The sequence below is a fragment of the Scyliorhinus canicula genome, chromosome 8 (genome assembly GCF_902713615.1).
Source record: "Scyliorhinus canicula chromosome 8, sScyCan1.1, whole genome shotgun sequence".
NCBI classification, from domain to species: Eukaryota; Metazoa; Chordata; class Chondrichthyes; order Carcharhiniformes; family Scyliorhinidae; genus Scyliorhinus; species Scyliorhinus canicula.
In genome coordinates, this window is record NC_052153.1 from 169,678,716 (window position 1) to 169,698,171 (window position 19,456).

The window sequence follows — 19,456 nt, forward strand, 5'->3', positions numbered from 1 at the left end:
CCCCCCCCCCCCCGAGCTACGCTCCAGCATCCCCTTTGTTTACTCATGGGGTCTTACCCGCCCATACAAAGCCAGAGGTCACCTTGTTAACTCATTTAAAAAAGGCCCGTGGAATAAAGATGGGGAGACACTGAAACACAAACAGGAATCTCGGGAGCACCATCATTTTCACTGTCTGTACCCTCCCAGCCAGTGATAGCGGGAGCATATCCCACCTTCGCAAGTCTTCCTTCATTTGGTCTACTAGTCGGGCCAGATTAAACTTGTGCCCATTCCCGTGCCTCCTGGATGCCTCGGTACCAAAGGCTTCCCCCTACCACTCTAAACGACAGCTCCCCCAGTCGCCTCTCCTGCCCTCTTGCCTGGATCCCGAATATCTCACTTTTCCCCATGTTCAATTTATAACCTGAAAGCTGGCCAAATTCCCCCAGAATCCTCATAATTTCTACCATCCCTTCTGATGGGTCAGAAACATATAGGAGCAGGTCATCTGCATGTAGCGAGACTCTGTGTTCCACCTCCCCGAACCAGCCCCTTGAGGCTCTCAGCGCAATTGAGTGGCTTTATGGCCAGCGCAAAATGCAGTGGGGAGAGGGGCCATCCCTGCTTCGTCCCCCCCGGTGCAGCCTAAAATAGCCCAATGTTGACCTGTTCGTCCGTACACTCGCCATGGGAGCCTGATACAGCAGCCTAACCCAGTCGATGAAGTCCCGTCCAAACCCAAACCGCCCCAGCACCTCCCCACAGATAGGTCCATTCCACCCGGTCAAATGCCTTCTCTGCGTCCATTGTGACCATTACCTCTACGTCCCTACCCTCTGGGGGCATCATGATCACATTCAGCAGCCTTCTAACGTTGGCTGCCAACTGCCTGCCCTTAACAAATCCCGTCTGGTCCTCCCCAATCACGTCCGGACGCAGTCTTCGATCCTAAAGGACAAGATTTTGGCCAACAGTTTGACGTCCACATTTAATAAGGAGATCGTCTGTACGACCCGCATAACTCCGGGTCCTTATTCCGCTTCAGGATCAATGAGATAATGGCCTGTGACATCGTCGGGGGAAGTCCCCCTCTCTCCCTTGCCTCATAAAATGTCCTGATCAGCAGTGAACTCAGCATCGCGGAGAACTTTTTATAAAACTCCACTGAGTACCCATCCAGTCCCGGGGCTTTACTCGACTGCATGGCCTTCAGCCCTTCTGCTATTTCTTCCATCCCGATCGGGGCCCCCAGCCCTTCTACCAACCCTTCGTCCACCTTCGGGAACCTCAGCCCCCCTAGGAATTGCCTCATCCCCTCCGGCCCAGCTGGGGGTTCCAACTTATACAGCCTGCCGTAAAACTCCTTGAACGCCCTATGAACCCCAGCTGAATCTCCGCAAAGGTTCCCATCTCTGTCCCTTACTTTCCCAATCTCCCTTGCTGCCTCCCTCTTTCTAAGCTGCTGTGCAAGCATTCTGCAGGCCTTCTCTCCATATTCATATATCGCCCCCCTCGCCTTCCTCAGCTGCTCCACCGCCTTTCCTGTAGTTAACAAGCCAAACACGGCCTGTAGCCTCCGTCGTTCCCTTAAAAGCCCTGCCACTGGGGTCTCCGCATATCTCCTGTCGACCTGAAGTATTTCCCTTATCAATTGGTCCATCTCTGCTCTGTCTATCTTCTCCCTGTGGGCCCGTATTGAGATCAGCTCCCCTCTGACCACCGCCTCCAGCTCCTCCCAGACCATTGCAGCTGAGACTTCCCCCATATCATTAACTTCCAGATAGTTCTGGACACATTTCTTCACCCGCCTGCACACCTCCTCATCTGCTAACAGTCCGACATCCAATCTCCAGTGCGGGCATTGGTCACCCTCCTTGCTCACCTGTAGGTCCACCCAGTGTGGGGCATGATCGGAGACCGTGATCGCTGAATACTCATTGTCCACTACCCCCGTGATTAAAGCCCTGTTCAAGATGAAAAAGTCAATCCGGGAGTACACTTTATACACGTGTGAATAGAAGGAGAACTCCTTAACTCTCGGCCGCCCAAACCTCCATGGGTCCACTCCCCCACATCTGCTCCATGAACCCCTTTAACTCCTTTGCCATTGCTGGCACCCTGCCTGTCCTTCAGCTCGACCGGTCTAGCCTTGGGTCAATGACTGTGTTGAAGTCCCCCCCATAATGACCAACTTATGCAAATTCAGGTCCGGGATCTTCCCAACATCCTCCTTATGAACGCCACATCATCCCAATTTGGCACGTACACATTCACGAGTACCACTGGCAGCCCTTCGAGCTTCCCACTAACCATGATGTAACGGCCCCCAGCACAGTAGCATGGTGGTTAGCATAAATGCTTCACAGCTCCAGGGTCCCAGGTTTGATTCCTGGCTGGGTCACTGTCTGTGCGGAGTCTGCACGTCCTCCCCGTGTGTGCGTGGGTTTCCTCCGGGTGCTCCAGTTTCCTCCCACAGTCCAAAGATGTGCGGGTTAGGTGGATTGGCCATGCTAAATTGCCCGTAGTGTCCTAAAAAAAAGTAAGGTTAAGGGGGGGGGGGGTTGTTGGGTTACGGGTATAGGGTGGATGTGTGGGTTTGAATAGGGTGATCATGGCTCGGCACAACATGAAGGGCCTGTTCTGTGCTGTACTGTTCTATGTTCTATATCCGCAACTATTCTTCCCGCCTCGAATAACACTCGCTTATTAATCAGGATATACAATTGCAGATATAGTCTAAAAACAAAAACTTACTTAACGTGAATGCTGCAGCAAAGTTCAAGCACCTCAGTCCACTGCCAACCCTTCTGGCGAAGTCCATCACTTCCTCGGGCGACTCAGAAATGTTGCTCCTCATAAGTGACCCAAAGACGGGCCGGATACAGCAGTCCAAACTTCACCTTCTTCTTGAAAATGGTCAACTTTACTTGGTTGAACCCTGCTCTTCTCCTGGCTACGTCCGCGCTCAGTCTTGGTAGATATGCAGGATACTGTTCTCCCACTTACAGCTCCATGTCTGCCTGGGCCACCGTAAAATATGCTCCTTGTCCAGGTACCTGTGGAATCCCACCCCCATCGCCCTCGGGGGGGGGGTCACCTACACACGGCTTCCTCGCGAGCGCTCTATGAGCCCTGTCCACCTCCAAGGGTCGGGTGAACGTCCCATCCCCCATTAGCTTTTCGAACATGTCCGCTATATATGCCCCTGCATCCGCTCCTTTGGACCCCTCCTGGAGACCAACGATCCTCAAGTTCTGCTGGCAGAACCTATTCTCTAGATCCTCCACCTTCCCCTGGAGCCTTTTCTGCTCCCCACCTCCGCATCCCTACCTCTACCTCCATTGCTGTTTGGTGTTCTTCCTGCTCAGTCAGTGCCTTCTCCACTTTCTGGTTCGCCTGATCTTGAGCATCCAGTCTATGTTCCAGCCGAGCAATGATTCCCTCATCGGGTCCAAGCATTCCTGTTTCTGCTTGGAGAAGCCCTCTTGTATAAACTGCATCAACTGCTCTGTCGACCACTGGGTCGCCGAGCCAGGACACCAGTCACCCGCCATACTTTCTCCCACTGCAGCTTCAACCCAGGCCTTCTCTGTTCGCCTATTTCTTCCTTTACGAGCACTCCTGGTCCGCCTCTCCATGCACTGGTGTGGGATTCCTCCTCACAATGATGTCCACCATCTATTTTCCGAGTAAAATCCGAGTAAAAATCGGGGAAAAGATCCAAAGTTTCGACCCGAGCGGGAGCCACCAAATGTGCGACCTACTCCTTCATGGCCGCCACTGGAAGACATCGCTTGCCGTTTTATTAACCATGGCATAGAAAGAAGGGGGGGGAGGCGGTTATGCTGTAACTGTATGAAAAACCACAGCTGCAGTGCTGCATGCAGTTCTTGTGAACACACTGGGAAAGATGTGATTGTGCTAGAGATGACACAAAGAGTATTTACAAGGATATTGCCAGGACTAGAGCTGTATTTATGAAGATGGATTGACTAGGCTTGGGTTGTTTTCTTTGGAACAGAGGACGTTGAGGAGAGTTGCATGTATTAAAAAATCATTAGGGATATAGATAAAGTGTATAGAAAGGTCCTATTTCCCTTGGTTAAGGGGTCATTAACCAAGGGGCATAGATGGAAGCTGGTTTAGCACAGTGGGCTAAACAGCTGGCTTGCAATGCAGAACAAGGCCAGCAGCGTGGGTTCAATTCCCGTACCAGCCTCTACGAACAGGTGGCGGAATGTGGAGACTTGTGAAAATGTGAAATGAAATGAAATGAAAATGAATGAAAATGTGAAAAGGGCTTTTCACAGTAACATCATTGAAGCCTACTTGTAATTATTATTTTTAAAATAAATTTAGAGAACCCAATTCGTTTTTCCAATTAAGGGGCAATTTAGCCTGGCCAATCCACCTACCCTGCACATTTTTGGGTTGTGGGGGCGAAACCCATGCAAACACGGGGTGAACGTGCAAACCCCACACGGACAGTGACCCAGAGCCAGGATCGAACCTGGAACCTCAGCGCCGTGAGGCCGCAGTGCTAACCCACTGTGCCACTGTGCTGCCCACTACTTGTAATTATTATTAATTTGATTATTTAGTGTGAGAGGTAGGAGGTTGAGAGGGGATTTGAGGGGAATGTTTTTCATCTGAGGAGTTGTGGGGATCTGGAATCACAGTAGAGGCAGAAACCCTCATAACATTTAAAAAGTACTTGGATATGCACTTGAAGTGCCGTAACCTGGGCAGCACGGTGACGCAGTGGGTAGCATTGCTGCCTCACGGTACCGAGGACCCGGGTTCGGATCCCAGGTCTTGCTATATGTGGGTATGGATTGTTTCTGTATCTGAAATATTACAAATTAATCATAGAATTTACAGTGCAGAAGGAGGCCGTTCGGCCCATCAAGTCTGCACCAGCCCTTGGAAACCCTCCAACCTATCCCCGTAACCTCATCTAACCTTTTCTTTGGATACTCAGGGAAATTTAGCATGGCCAATCCACTTAACCTGCACATCTTTGGACTGTGGGAGGAAACTGGAGCACCCGGAGGAAACCCACGCAGACACGGGGAGAACGTGCAGATTCCGCCCACTTGCTAACCACTGCGCCACCGTGCTGAACATTATGCAATCTTCAGTGAACATCCCCACTTCTGACGATATAGAACAAAGAACAATACAGCACAGGAATAGGTCCTTTGACCTACAAAGCCTGTACTGGTCATGATACCACCCTTGGCCAAAACCCTCAGCACTTGTGCCGTATCCCTCTAAACCAATCCTATCCATGTGTTTGTCGAGATGCCTTTTGCACGCCGTTAATATGTCTGCTTCCACAACCTCCTCTGGCAACGCATTCCAGGCACTCACCACCCTGTGTAAAAAGACCTGCTTCACACATCTCTTCTAAACTTTGCCCCACGGACCTTAAACCTATGCCCTCTGGGAAAGCAGTGCCTGCCCATCCACTCTATCCATGCCCCTCATAATCTTGGAGACCTCTATCAAGTTACCCCTCAACTTCCGTCGTTCTAATGAAAACAGTCCGAGTCTATTCAGCCTCTCCACATAAACACCCTCCAGACCACACAATACCCTGGTAAACCTCCTTTGCACCCTCTCCAAAGCCTCCACATCATTCTGGTAGTGGGGCAACCAGAATTGTGCGCAATATTCCAAGTGCGGCTTTACCAAGGTTCGATACAACTGTAGCATGACTTGCCAGTTTTTATATTCGATGTCCTATCCAATGAAGGCAAACATACCATCTGCTTTCTTGACTACCTTGTTCACTTGTGTTGCCACCTTCAAAGATCTGTGGACCTGTACACCCAGATCTCTCTGACTTTCTATATTCCTAAGAGTTTTGCCATTTACGGTATATTTCCCCTCTATGTTAGACCTCTCAAAATGCATTACCTCACATTTGTTTGGATTAAACTTCATTTGCCATTTCTCTACCCAAGTTTCCAATCTACCTATGTACTGCTGTATCCTCTGAAAATTCTCAGCACTATCTGCCACTCCACCAACCTTGGTGTAATCCGCGGATTTACTAATCAGACGAGCTACATTTTCCTCCAAATCATTTACGTATACTACAAACAACATAGGCGCCAGCGCAGATCCCTGTGGAACACCATTAGTCATAACCTTACATTCAGAAAAGCACCCTTCTACTACTACCCTTTGCTTTCTGTGACTGAGCCAGTTCTGTATCCATCTTATCACCTCACCTCTGATCCAGTGTGACTTCATCTTTTGTACCAGTCTGCCATGAGGCATTTGTCAAAGGCGTTACTGAAGTCCATGTAAACAACATCCTCCGCACCCCCCTCATCAATCATCTTTGTCACCTCCTCAAAAACCCGATCAAGTTTATTTTGATTTGATTTGACTTATTATTGTCACATGGATTAGTATACAGTGAAAAGTAATGTTTCTTGCATGCTATACAGACAACGTATACTACACATAGGGAAGGAAGGAGAGACTACAGAATGTAATGTTACAGTCATAGCTAGGGTGTAGAGATAAGGTCAACTTAACATGAGGTAGGTCCGTTCAAAAGTCTATGGCAGCAGGGAAGAAGCTGTTCTTGAGTCGGTTGGTACGTGACCTCAAACTTTTGTATCTTTTTCCTGACGGAAGTAGGTGGAAGAGAGTATGTCCGGGGTGCGTGGGGTCCTTAATTATGCTGGCTGCCTTTCAGAGGCAACGGGAATTATAGACCGAGTCAATGGATGGGAGGCTGCTTAGCTTGATGGATTGAGCTACATTCATGACCTTTTGTAGTTTCCTGTGGTCTTGGGCAGAGCAGGAACCATATCAAGCTGTGATACAGCCAGGAAGAATGCTTTCTATGGTGCATCTGTAGAAGTTGGTGAGAGTCGTAGCTGACATGCCAAATTTCCTTAGTCTTCTGAGAAAGTAGAGTCGTTGGTGGGCTTTCTTAACGATAGTGTCAGCATGGGGGGGACCAGGACAGGTTGTTGGTAATCTGGACACCTAACAACTTAAGCTTTCGACCCTTTCTACTTCGTTCCCATTGATGTAGACAGGGGCATATTTTCCTCTACACTTCCTGAAGTTAATGACAATCTCCTTTGTTTTGTTGACATTGAGAGATTATTGTCGTCGTACCAGTTCACTAGATTCTCTATCTCATTCCTGTACTCTGTCTCGTCATTGTTTGAAATCCGACCCACTAAGGTGGTGTCATCAGCAAATTTGAAAATCGAGTTGGAGGGGAATTTAGCCACACAGTCATAGGTGTACAAGGAGTATAGTAGGGGGCTGAGGACACAGCCTTGTGGGGCACCGGTGTTGAGGATGATCGTGGAACCGGTGTTGTTGCCTATCCTCACTGATTGTGGTCTGTGGGTTAGGATCCAGTCGCAGAGGGTGGAGCTGAGGCCCAGGCCACGGAATTTGGAGATGAGTTTCATAGGAATAACAGTGTTGAAGGCTGAGCTGTAGTCAATAATTAGGAGTCTGCCTTAGGTATCTTTGTTATCTAGGTGATCCAGTGTTGAGTGCTGGGCCATGGAGATGGTGTCTGCTGTGGACCTGTTGCAGTGCTAGGTGAACTGCAGTGGATCAAGGCTATCCGGGCGGCTGGAGTTGATTCGTGCCGTGACTAACCTTTCGAAGCACTTCATAATAATGGATGTCAGAGCCAATGGACGATAGTCAGTAAGGCACGCTGCTTGGCTGTTCTTTGATACACGGATATGAAGTTAGTGAGACATGACTTCCCCTTCCTTATGGTAGAGGGAAGGCCATTGATGATGGAGCTGCAGATGGTTGGGCCTAGGACACTGGCCTGAGGAACTCCTACAGTGATGTCCTGCAGCTGGAATGTTTGGCCATTAACAACCAAAAACATCCTCCATTGTGCTTGGTATGACTTTTACCAGTGACACGTTTCTCTCCCCCCCCCCCCCCCCCCCAATTCCTATTGACTTAATTTTAGTAGGGTTCCTTGATGTCACATTTGTGCCTCCTACCTCCACCTCACATTGTAGTTGGATTTTACCCAAATAATTTCCTCTCCTTCCTTACAGAATCCTCTACGTAATGGGTTTGAACACTCTTGAATCAATTGCTAATCACGAGTACAAAATGAACCCTAACATGACAATAACTGTCGTCCTTAGTCAGAAAAATGACAAGGATAACATTCAGTGACATATCGGTAGACATACTCTTCTGAAGGTGGAGGGAATAGCAGAGGGAGCTTTATTCTGCAGTTGGCTGTGCCATACCTGACCAAGGAAGAGTTTGATGATACCACCAAGTGGTGAAATGAGAAAATGTTCCAATTTTAATATCCATTCTTTAATAAGCAGATGATAGATTTTCATCCCATTCTATGAATACTGGGCATTGCAGAAATACAGATTATCTAGAGTTGCAAATTTATTTTCACTTGAATATGCCCATCAGTCAGCCTTGGCTTGGTTTGCACCTCAGTCCTATATCATCGTATTATGTCTTTGAATCCCGTTGTTCTTTCATGAAGTAACAACCAAGGTGGATAACGGGAAAATTGTTCATGTGGTGTACTTGGATTTCCATAGGCATTTAACAAAGTGCCACATCAAAGATTACCACGCACAATAAGAGCTCATAACATATTCATGTGAATAGCTGACTGGATGGCTAACAGGAAACAGAGGAGGGATAACTGGGTTAGTTTAGGGTCGGCAAGATGTGACGAGTGGAGTTCCACAGGGATCAGTGCTGGGCCTCAACTATTTATAATCCCAGGATGAGCAAAAATATAGTAGCAAAATTTGCCGATGACACAAAGATACAACTGAAAGTAAATTGTGAAAAGGACATAAGAAATCTGCAAAGGGATATAGATAGGTTGAGCGAGTGGGCAAAAATTTAGCAGATGAAATATGATGTAAGAAAATGTAAACTTGTCCACTTTGACACGAAGAATAGAAAAGCAGCACATTATTTAATTGGAGAGAGATTCCAGAAGATAGTCTTGTACTTCAAAACGCCGTGTTGGTGGATTGGGCAGACAACTGGCAAATGAAGTTCAATGCAGAGAAGCGTGAGGTGAAGTGTCAGGAATATGGAGCAGCAGTATAAAATAAAGAGAGAAACTCTAAAAGAGGAGGTGGTGGCCAAATGGTTTGTCACTGGACTAGTAATCCAGAGACTCAGGGTAATCCTCTGGTGACTCGGTTTGAATTCCTACTACGACAGTTGGTGAAATTTGAATTTAATTTTTAAAAACTGGAATTGCTAGTCTAATGATGACCATTAAACCATTGTTGATTGTTGTAAAATTCCCTTTGCAATAACAACAGCATTCCATTGTCTTCTGAACCAGCTCCTGTGTCTGCAGACTAAAGTTTTACAGTGTCGGAATGAATATTCATATGTAGCGAGCAGAAACCCCAATGTTCAATTCTAGCCGATACGATGGGTGGGATTCTCTTACCCTCCCTAAAAAGGTTGGCTTGTGGTCTGTTACAACTGAAAAATGCTGCCCATAAACGCACTGGTGGAAACTCTTGACACCAAAAAGTACCGCCAAGTCCTCTTTCTTGATTTGAGCGTAATGTCACTCTGTGTCCGCCAGGAATGTTGCTCTGTGTCCGCCAGGGTCCTTGAAGTGAACGGAATGGGATATTCCTTGCATTCGTCCTATCTGTGGGCCAGCACTGCCCCAGTGCCATAGAGGGCTGCAACACATGCCACAACAGACGCTTTGTTACTCCTGCAAATGCTTTGTGCTGTGAATAGTCCCAGAACCGCTCCTGGTCCTTCCTCAATAATACGTGGAGAGGAACTAACAAAGTAGCCAGGTTTGCAAGAAATTTCCCATAGTAGTTAACCAGGCCGAGAGTCGACCAGAGCTCTGTGGCGTTCTTTGGAGTCAGGGCCCCTTTTATAGCTCGAACCTTGGGCGGAATTTTCCATCCCGCCGCACCAGTTTTCTGGTGTGGCACGCCATGCCGGCACCGGGATTCTCCATCCCGCCTGCTGGTCAATGTAGTTTCCCATTGTGGGCAGCCCGTCGAGAAATCCCTGGGCGTGGGTGCGCTGCCGGTGCAACGTAGAATCCCATCAGTGGAGAATCCAGCTCCCTATCACCCGCCTGGTGTAGACCATTCCTGTCTACTCTAACCTAGATAGGTCACCACTGGTACACGGAACACACACTTGCTCCTCTTTGGCTGAGCGCCTACTTGACAACATCGCTGGAGCTCTTCCTGCAGGTTGTCCATATGGTCCTTCCCTGTGGTGCTCATGATAGCAGGTCATCCAGATAGACAGTCACCTTTGACAGGGTCTGCAAGATATTTTTCATTACCCACTGGAAAATCACGGGGGCCAGTGAAACTCCAAATGGGAGCCAGGTATATTCAAACAATCCCTGATGAGTTTTTATAGTTGCAAATTTCCTGGATGCTGGATGTTCTACCTGTAAATAAGGTTGGCTCATGTCCGGCTTTGTGAAGGAGTATCCTCCAGCCAGTCTTGCGTACAAATCTTCCACCCTGGGCAATGGTTACCATTCCAGGTGTGAAGCTCTGTTCACGGTGAGCTTGAAATCTCCAAAGAGTTGGACAGTTTTGTCGGGCTTCATTACCGGCACCACAGGAGTTGCCCATTCTGCAAACTGCACCGGGCATATGACCCCCAGATCCTGCAGTCACTGAAGTTCTGAATCAACCTTGACCAATGCGTAAGGGACAAGCCTCACCCTAAAATACTGGGGCTGAGCATCAGGATCCACGTAGAAATGGGCCTTGGCCCCCTTTATCCTGCCCAGACACTCCGGGAATACTTTGGCCATACAGATTGCTGGTGCCCACCCAAAAGACCTGTTGCTATTTTAAACAGAGGACTCACAACCAGTCTCACCCCAACAGATTGGGCCCCGGCCCCTGCACCACAACCAAGGGAAGACGGAACGTGCATAACCAGAGTCATGGTGGCCCCCATGATATTGAAAGGCTCATCTAATTTGCTAATTAGGTTGCTACTTTCACTTTGGTGTTATGCAATGCCAGTGGCCTGATTCCTGCGTGGAGTCTCGGAAAGCTGTGCTGGTCCACGATGGAGGCAGCAGTGCCAGTGTCCATTTCAATTAATGCAGGGTGACCATTGACCTGTAATGTGACCTGGATCGGTGCTACCTTTGGAGCCGTGACACAGTTCAGCTGCTTTAAACAATCCTCCTCATCCGGGTTGCCCATGTGCAAGTCCCTGGTTCACGGTGACATCAGCGGTTGTCGTAGACGGTGTTCTCTGTGCTGAAATTGATGTCTCTGACCATCATGAGTTCTCCGACCAGACATTTGGCAATGCGGCTGGCTCTCCCTTTCATCCTTTGTGGAGGTATCCTACCCATCAGTGTCAGTGGTAGTTCCCGAGGTCCTGACCTGGCTGCAGATTTGCCTCTGGGGATGCTCTATCGGAGGAGGTCTTGTCAGACCAGCACTGTCATGTGATGCAGAGGGAGTTCGAAACGAAGAGTGGGCCAAACCATGGGCACTATAGTCCATATCCAGCTCTGACGCTTTCCTTTTTTTCAAATTTAGAGTACTCAATTCATTTTTTTTTCCAAATAATTTTTTTCCTCGGCGCCATGAGGCAGCAGGGCTAAACACTGCGCCATCGTGCTGCCTACACTCCTTTCTCACAGAACAATGACAGCTCAATGGCCCATTTCAAATCCAAGGTGGACTCAACTTCTTCCTCTGAGTGGCTGTGTTGTTTATGCCACACATTAGCCGACCCATCAACATTTCGGAGAGGGAGGGCAGCATGGTGGCGCAGTGGGTTAGCCCTACTGCCTCACGACGCCAAGGTCCCAACTTCGATCCCAGCTCTGGGTCACTGTCCGTGTGGAGTTTGCACATTCTCCCCATGTTTGCGTGGGTTTCGACCCCACAACCCAAAGCAGGGCAAGTGGATTGGCCATGCTAAATTGCCCCTTAATTGGAAAAAATGAATTGGGTACTCTAAATTTATTTAAAAACATTTCGGAGAGCAACGGGCTAAACTCATAATGTTCAGCCAGACGTCTTAAGTGGGTCAAGAAGTCGGTGACCAAATCATCGGCAGACCGCACCACCGTATTAAAACAATACTGCTGCATAATTATGGAAGGCTTAGGAATTCACAATGTTCCAAAACATAAGCGACCAGCTCATCAGAGTATTTGGTGTCTGGACCAGCCGGGTAAGTCAGACTCTTTACGTCTGGGCCCCGCAGTCGGTCAGGAGGAGGACTTTCTGACGTTCTTCCCCCCAAAAAATCTCGTTCGCCTCGAAAAAATACCTCATGCGCTCTGCATACTGGTTCCAGTTTTCCAGGCCTGCATTAAAGGTGCATAGCGGCATTCTGAACTGCTACCACCCTACATCCCGGGATAGCAAATATCCAGCAGCTAGGCTGTTCCACTAGCGAGAGAGTTTCCGTTTTTTTCCTTGTCGGCAGTTTAGTAACTTGAGGCCAGCGGTAAAAGAACAGAGGTTTATTTAACTATTTACAATATTTTGCTCATACTAACCATACCAGGCCTTGTTTTGGGTCGGATTTTATGTTCATTCGTAACAAGATCCAGCTGGGTGGTCTCCACGCGCTATCTGCGAAGCTCGAACTCCACACGTCCTATGGCGAGATCAACAATGGTTTCCTCATGGGGGTTATAACAGGAATGAAATACAAAAGTAGGGAAGTTTTTCTACAGTTGTACAAGTTGCTGGTGGGACCATATCTGGGGTACTTAAGAAAGGATATAATTGCAGAGAAGATTCACTCAACTGATCCCTGGCATGAAGAGGTTGTTAATGAGGAACGGTTGGAAAGCTTGGGCATGTATCCATAGGAGCTTAGGAGAATGAAGGGTGATCTTATTGAAAAATGTAAGATCCTGAGGGGAGGTGACAGAGTGGATGCGGAGCAGACATTTCCCCTTATGGGAGACTGGAACCAGGGGACACAGCTTAAATATAAGTGAACTCCCACTTAAGACAAAGTGGAGGAGAATTATTTTCTCAAGAGTGTCATTCGTCTGTGGAATTCACTTCCCCAGAGAGCAGTGGAGATGGAGTCATTGAGTATATTCAAGGTTGAGTTTGATAGAATTTTGACGGACAAGTGAGTCAAAAGGCATAGGGGTGAACAGGAAAGTAGAGTTACAAACCATGAGCCACCAAGGGGCTTTTCACATTAAAGCCTACTTGAGACAATAAGCAATTATTATTATTACCATCTCATCAAATGGCAGGGTGATTCAAGGGGCTGAATGGCCTCCTGATCATTAATATGTCACCCAATCCACGGTATTATGGGCAGCACAGTAGCACAAGTGGATAGCACTGTGGTTTCACATCGCCAAGGTCCCAGGTTCGATTCCCTGCTGGGACACTGTCTGTGAGGAATCTGCACGTTCTCCCCGTGTCTTGGGCATGTATCCATTGGAGCTTAGGAAAATGAAGGGTGCTCCGGTTTCCTCCCACAGTCCAAAGACGTGCAGGTTAGGTGGATTGGCCATGATAAATTGTCGTCAGTGTCCAAAACGGTTAGGAAGGGTTATTGTGTTCCGGGGATAGGGTGGAGGTGAGGGCTTAAGTGGGTCGGTGCAGACTTGATGGGCCGAATGGCCTCCTTCTGCACTGTATGTTCTATGTATCTCAGTTTTCACAAGCCATCTGTTTCATGTTTTGAAATTATATTCGAGATAGTTTCATTTTTTAAAACAACTTTGAAATAAACTCTGGATAAAAGAAAATTACTGCAGATACTGGAACCTGAAATGAAAGAGAAAATGCTGGAAAATCTCAGCAGGTCTGGCAGCATCTGTGGGGAGAGAAAAGAGCTAACATTTCGAGTTCGATGACTCTTTGCCAAAGCTAACAGACAGAGAAAGTGGGAAATATTTATACTGTGGAGTGAGAATGAAAGATGAGTCATAGCCTCAGAAACCCAGCGAAACCGGGTGTTAATGGCCACAGAAACCAAGGGGAAAGAGTGTTAATGGCAGTCCCCAGAGAGAACAAAAGATGTGAACGGTCAAACAGCAGGGAAACTAACATCAGAGAATGAACTGTAGATGTGGGGGAGGGGAAGGGGGAACCAAAGAGAAGAAAGATGAAGGAAAGGTAGATAAGATTGGGGGGGGGGGGGGGGGAATTAAATATATATTAAGAAAGAAATGGTAAAAAAGTTAAAAATGAAATGAAAACAAATGGGTTGGGGTGGGGTAGAGCTGATCATCTGATGTTGTTGTTCGGGCCGGAAGGCTGTAGCGTGCCTAACCGGAAGGTGAGATGTTCCTCCAGTTTGCGTTGAGCTTCACTGAAACATTGCAGCAGGCCAAGAGCAGACATGTGGGCATGGGAGCAGGGTCTTTTGTTAAAATGGAAAGTAACAGGAAGGTCAGGGTCTAGAATGCGCACAGACCGAAGATGCTCAGCAAAGCGATCACCCAGTCTGTGTTTGGTCTCTCCGATATAGAGAAGACCATATTGGGAGCAGCAAATGCAATGGACCAAATTTGAAGAGATGCAAGTAAAACGCTGCTTAACCTGGAATGAGTGTTTTGGGCCTGGGATGTTAAGCATGGAAGAGGTAAAGGGGCAGGTGTTACACCTTCTGCGATTGCATGGGAAGGTGCCATGGGTGATGGGAGATGTACTGGGTATGGTGGAGGAGTGGACTAGATTGTCTCAGAGGGAACGGACTCTGCGGAATGCTGACAGAGGGAGTGAAGGGAAGATGTGTTTGGTGGTGGCATCACGCTGGAGTTGGCAAAAATGGCGGAGGATTAATAAAATATTGAATAAACTATTTTCCGGAAACAGAAAAGCCCAATGATAACATGAATTTTCCATGCCAAAAAAAGACAACATTTTCTTCCTTCAAAAACTGTTTTTTTTAATCAATCACTGAAACATGTGGAAAAGTGCATAGACCACAGTACTCAACGTGATTTGTACACTACAGGAGATCTAAAATTAGAATGAAAGCCATAATTTGAGGGAAACATGTTCGGCTAGCTAGTTCAGTTCTGAGCATTTGTGAACCAATGTGTTCTCTCAATTTACAAAAAATGCGGTCGGAATTAAGACCCCAATAAACTTTCCAGGTACCATCTTTGATAAGACAGTGTTTGATTAAACGCCTGTGACTACATAACTCACATTTTCATATTTTATGGTATTCAATATGAAAGATAAAATATCCTTGTAAAGTGTTTCTTCACTTTTATACAGAAAACAAATCACAGCGAAGGCTCAGTAAAGTCAGATGTAGTCATCAACACTCCATTGATTAATATGGTTTACCATGGTGCACCTAGGTTTATATATTACATTAGTGTGTAGTATGCAGGAAATAAATTAATACTTCTATAGACGTATAGAATGATTAAGAACTCTTTTTTTTATAAAATTGTGTCATAGCAAAAAATAGATACAATTGTCAAGAACAAATTTAACTTCAGTGATTTCCTTATTGAATACCTACCACAGTAATAGCTGCCTTGCATTTTATGATGGAAACAGCTTACTTCATAAGTTAAACCTTAATTTCAAATGCAAAAAAAAACACTGACTATTCTTCAATGTTAACAATTCAACAAAACTAATGATAAGGCCTTTAATGAATGATCCTGAAAAATTCTGACAGAAGTGTCTTGAAGACTCCTAACTCTAGCCTGGAACTTTATTTCTTTGTACAGAAGTCCCACCCTGTACTGCTTTGAAAAATACAAAGCACATTCTAAAAGTGTCAAGGTAATAACTGCTAACTAACCCATTGAGTCTCTTTCCTCTTTACCAAAATTCTGTGAACATATTTTTAGATGTTTACGAAAATAACTCTAAACATCGGATATGCCAGCTGCAGTCTTAATAAGAATTTAAAAAATGTCCAGAACTGAACTACACAGAACAAAACATAAATAAGACTGTAATAAATAAAAAGGAGGCTTAAAAGGCATAAGTCTAAGAATATCACTGTAAATACTTCATTTTTTTAAACATATGAGACAGACACATGTAAGCTGAAACAGATCCTTCATTATGTAATTTAGTTCTACATTAAATAGTCACAGAATTTCCAGCTTAACGTTGACCTTGTAAGATGTTAGATCTTCTAGTAGTCAAATACAAAATAGAAGAAAGCAAGGATGTCCTTGCAGTAATGATAATTCAACATGGGAGAGGAGGATAATACTATGTAAAAGGAGGTGGTGCACATCCAAAGGAAAGGCATTTTATTTTTGGGCACCATCTTCACAGAAACATAAGGTAACTTGAAACATGAGTGAACGACATGAGAGACATAAGTATGCCTCACCACAATGTTTCAAACCATGTCTTCAGTTCTGTCCAGCTGGCCATTTTCCAACAGAAGTTAGATGTGCAGTTCTGTTTCTTCAGAAATACCATATTCAAGAGCAGAAAATCATGACTTTTTGTCATTGAATCATGCCCAAGTCTTTGCTTTCTTCCTGAATTAACCAGGTTTGACACCAGAAAGGATTCACAGAAGGAGGTCGCGACTGCTACAAACCATTGTTGAAGTAGAAGAAGACCAAAGGTTATGGCAAGAGGAAAGGGAATGATGTTAGGCTAGTTGGATCATGTGGAATAAATTAACGTAATAGACTTGACAGGCCAATGACCTGTTCTGTGCTATAAGAGTTCATGATTAAACAGTATGCCTGACTTGTTAATAATTTTACAGAAAGAACGGGGGGCGGGATTCTCCCGGGTCCCACATTTCTGCCCCGACCCGCCGACGGGATTCTCCGTTACGCCGGCCGGTCTGTGGGGCAGCCATCGGGAAACCCCCGGGTGCTGGCAAAATGGAGAATCACGCTGGCGGAGAATCCCGCCCATGGTATTTCACAAGGTATTTGCAGAGCCTTCCAGTGCCTCCCCACAAATAAATTCTACATTCAGACATTGGAATATCTTTGCTCTTGTATAGAAAGTTATAGCTCTGAGAGCTTTTTGTGTCTGGTGCTGCTGTTTTTCAGTTCACATCTGTTTCCCTGCTCCCCCACCTCACCCCCAGTGAAGGAAGAGGTGCTCTGATAACTATGTGTAGCAACATTGTAAATATATTCAAAAAGAATATGCTTACAACATTATTGTACTTAATGACCAGGTAAAACAAAGCTACATCAATCCATTTTTTGGCTGTTTTAAAAAAATTATTCTGTTCAGTGATACATTGTTAAAATATCAAAAATAAAATGGATGATCAGAGGATAGTTAATAGTTCCTTGCGTTACAGTAGTGTAGTGGTTATAGTACAGGACTATCAGTCCTCAGGACATGAGTTTAGATTCCGCTGTGACCAGTTTAGGAACTGGATTCCGTAAATCTGATAATCTAGCTAACACCAGAAAAATTACAATGAGAGTTATCTGATTGTTGTAAAAATCCAATGATGGGAAGGTCATGCGTGACAAATCTCATTGAATTTATGAAGAGGTGATTAAGGTATGGACAGGGGAATGTCTATGAATGTCATTTATATGGACTTCCAGAAGGTATTTAATAAAGTCCCACATAAGAGACTGTTAACTAAGATCGAAGCCCACGGAGTTGAGGGCAAATCATTGACATGGTTAGGAAATTGGTTGCGTGGCAGGCGACAGAGAGTGGGGATAATGGGCAATTACTCTAATTGGCAGGAGGTGAGTAGTGGTGTACCACAGGGATCTGTGTTGGGGCCTCAATCATTCACATTATTCATTAATGACTTTGATGGTGCCATAGAAAATCATGTATCCAAATTTGCTGATGATGCAAAGTTAGGTGGCATTGTAGATAGTCTAGATGATAGCATAAAATTGCAAGGAGATATTGACAGACTAGGTGAATGGGCAAAATTGTGGCAGGTGGAATTCGATGTAAGTGCGAGGTTATCCATTTTGGACCAAAGAAGGATAGAGTTTCTAAATGAGAAGAGGTTAGGTTTGGGGTTCAGGTGCGTGGATCTTCAAAATGTCATGAACCAGTGCAGAAAATAATCAAAAAGGCTAATGGAATGCTAGCCTTTATATCTAGAGGACTGGCATATAAAGACACAGGGTTTATGCTGCAGCTATACAAAACCCTGGTTAGACCCCACTTGGAGTATTGTGAGCAGTTCTGGGCACCTCATCTTAGGAAGGATATATTGGCCTTGGAGGGAGTGCAACGTAGGTTTACAAATATTATACCTGTACTACAGGGGTTAAGATACGAGGAGAGATTACACAGATTAAGCATGTTTTCGCTAGAATGTAGAAGGTTAAGAAGTGATCTGATTGAAGTCTTCAAGATATTAACAGGAAAACACAGGGTAGATAAACTATTTTCACAGGTTGGACATTCTAAAACTAGGGGGCATAGTTTAAATATTAGGGCCAGAACGTTCAGGAGCGATGTTAGAAAACACCTCTTCACGCAAACGGTCGTAGAGGTTTGGCACTCTCTCCCATAAACAGCAGTTGGAAGCTAGAACTGTTGTTAATTTTCCATCTGAGATAGATAGATTTTTGTTAAGCAAAGCTATTAAGGGATATGGGTCAAAGGCAGGTATATGGAGTCAGCCCACAGATCAGCCATGATCCCATTAAATGGCAGAATGGGCTTGAGGGGCTGAATGGCCTACTCCTGTTCCTATATAATGTTCTTCAGGGAAAGGGAACCTGCCACTCTTACCTGCTCTGGCCTACGTGGGCCTCTAGACCATACTGTGTGATTGACATTTATTGGTCTTGTAAGACACTTAGTTGTACAAAGAACGGCTTATGGATGGGCCATAAATGCGGCCTCGTCAGGGCTGTCCACATCCCAAGCGAAAACCTTTCGAAAAGTTAAGATGGTTCATGGAGGCAGCTGTTTAACTGCATCCTTGGACAATTGGGCGGCATGGTAGCACAGTGGATAGCACTGTTGCTTCCCAGCGGCAGGGATCCGGATTCGATTCCTGGCTTGGGTCAAGTCTGTGCGGAGTCTACACGTTCTCCCTGTGTCTGCGTGGGAATCCTCCCACAAGGACCGAAAGATATGGGGCGCGATTCTCCGCAAAGGCGGAGAGTCGTGAAGGCTGCCACGAAACCGGCCGTGTTTCACGGCAGCCTCCGCACCCCCTCCCGGGACCCGATTCTGCTCCCCGGTCGGGGCTAGCATCGCGGCCCCGTGAACTCCGGCATCGCGGGCTTAACGAATTTCGTTAAGCCCGCGCGCCAAAGTTAGCGACGGCTGACGCATATGATGGCGTCAGCCGCGCATGCGCAGATTGGACGACTCCAACCCATGCATGCGCGGATGATGTCATCCGCGCATATGCGTCAGACCTGCGCATGTGCGGTCCGTAATGCCCCTCAGCCGCCCCGCGGACTTATCCTGCGGGGCGGCGGAGGGAGAAAGAGTGCGCGGGAATCGGACCCGCTGCCCGCGATCGGTGCCCACCGATCGCGGGCCCA

At 46.4% G+C, this 19,456-nt stretch overlaps 1 protein-coding gene across 1 annotated transcript in view; it reads right to left on the minus strand.

Annotated features, from left to right (window-relative positions):
* The window catches only part of LOC119969936 (protein CDKN2AIP homolog A-like), a 24,298-nt gene extending 11,936 nt beyond the window's left edge, over positions 1 to 12,362 (minus strand). The window contains exon 1 of the mRNA XM_038803904.1: positions 12,301 to 12,362. Coding sequence (XP_038659832.1) covers positions 12,301 to 12,362 — 62 coding nt within the window. The remainder of the gene's footprint in view (positions 1 to 12,300) is intronic.
* Positions 12,363 to 19,456: the final 7,094 nt, after the last annotated feature.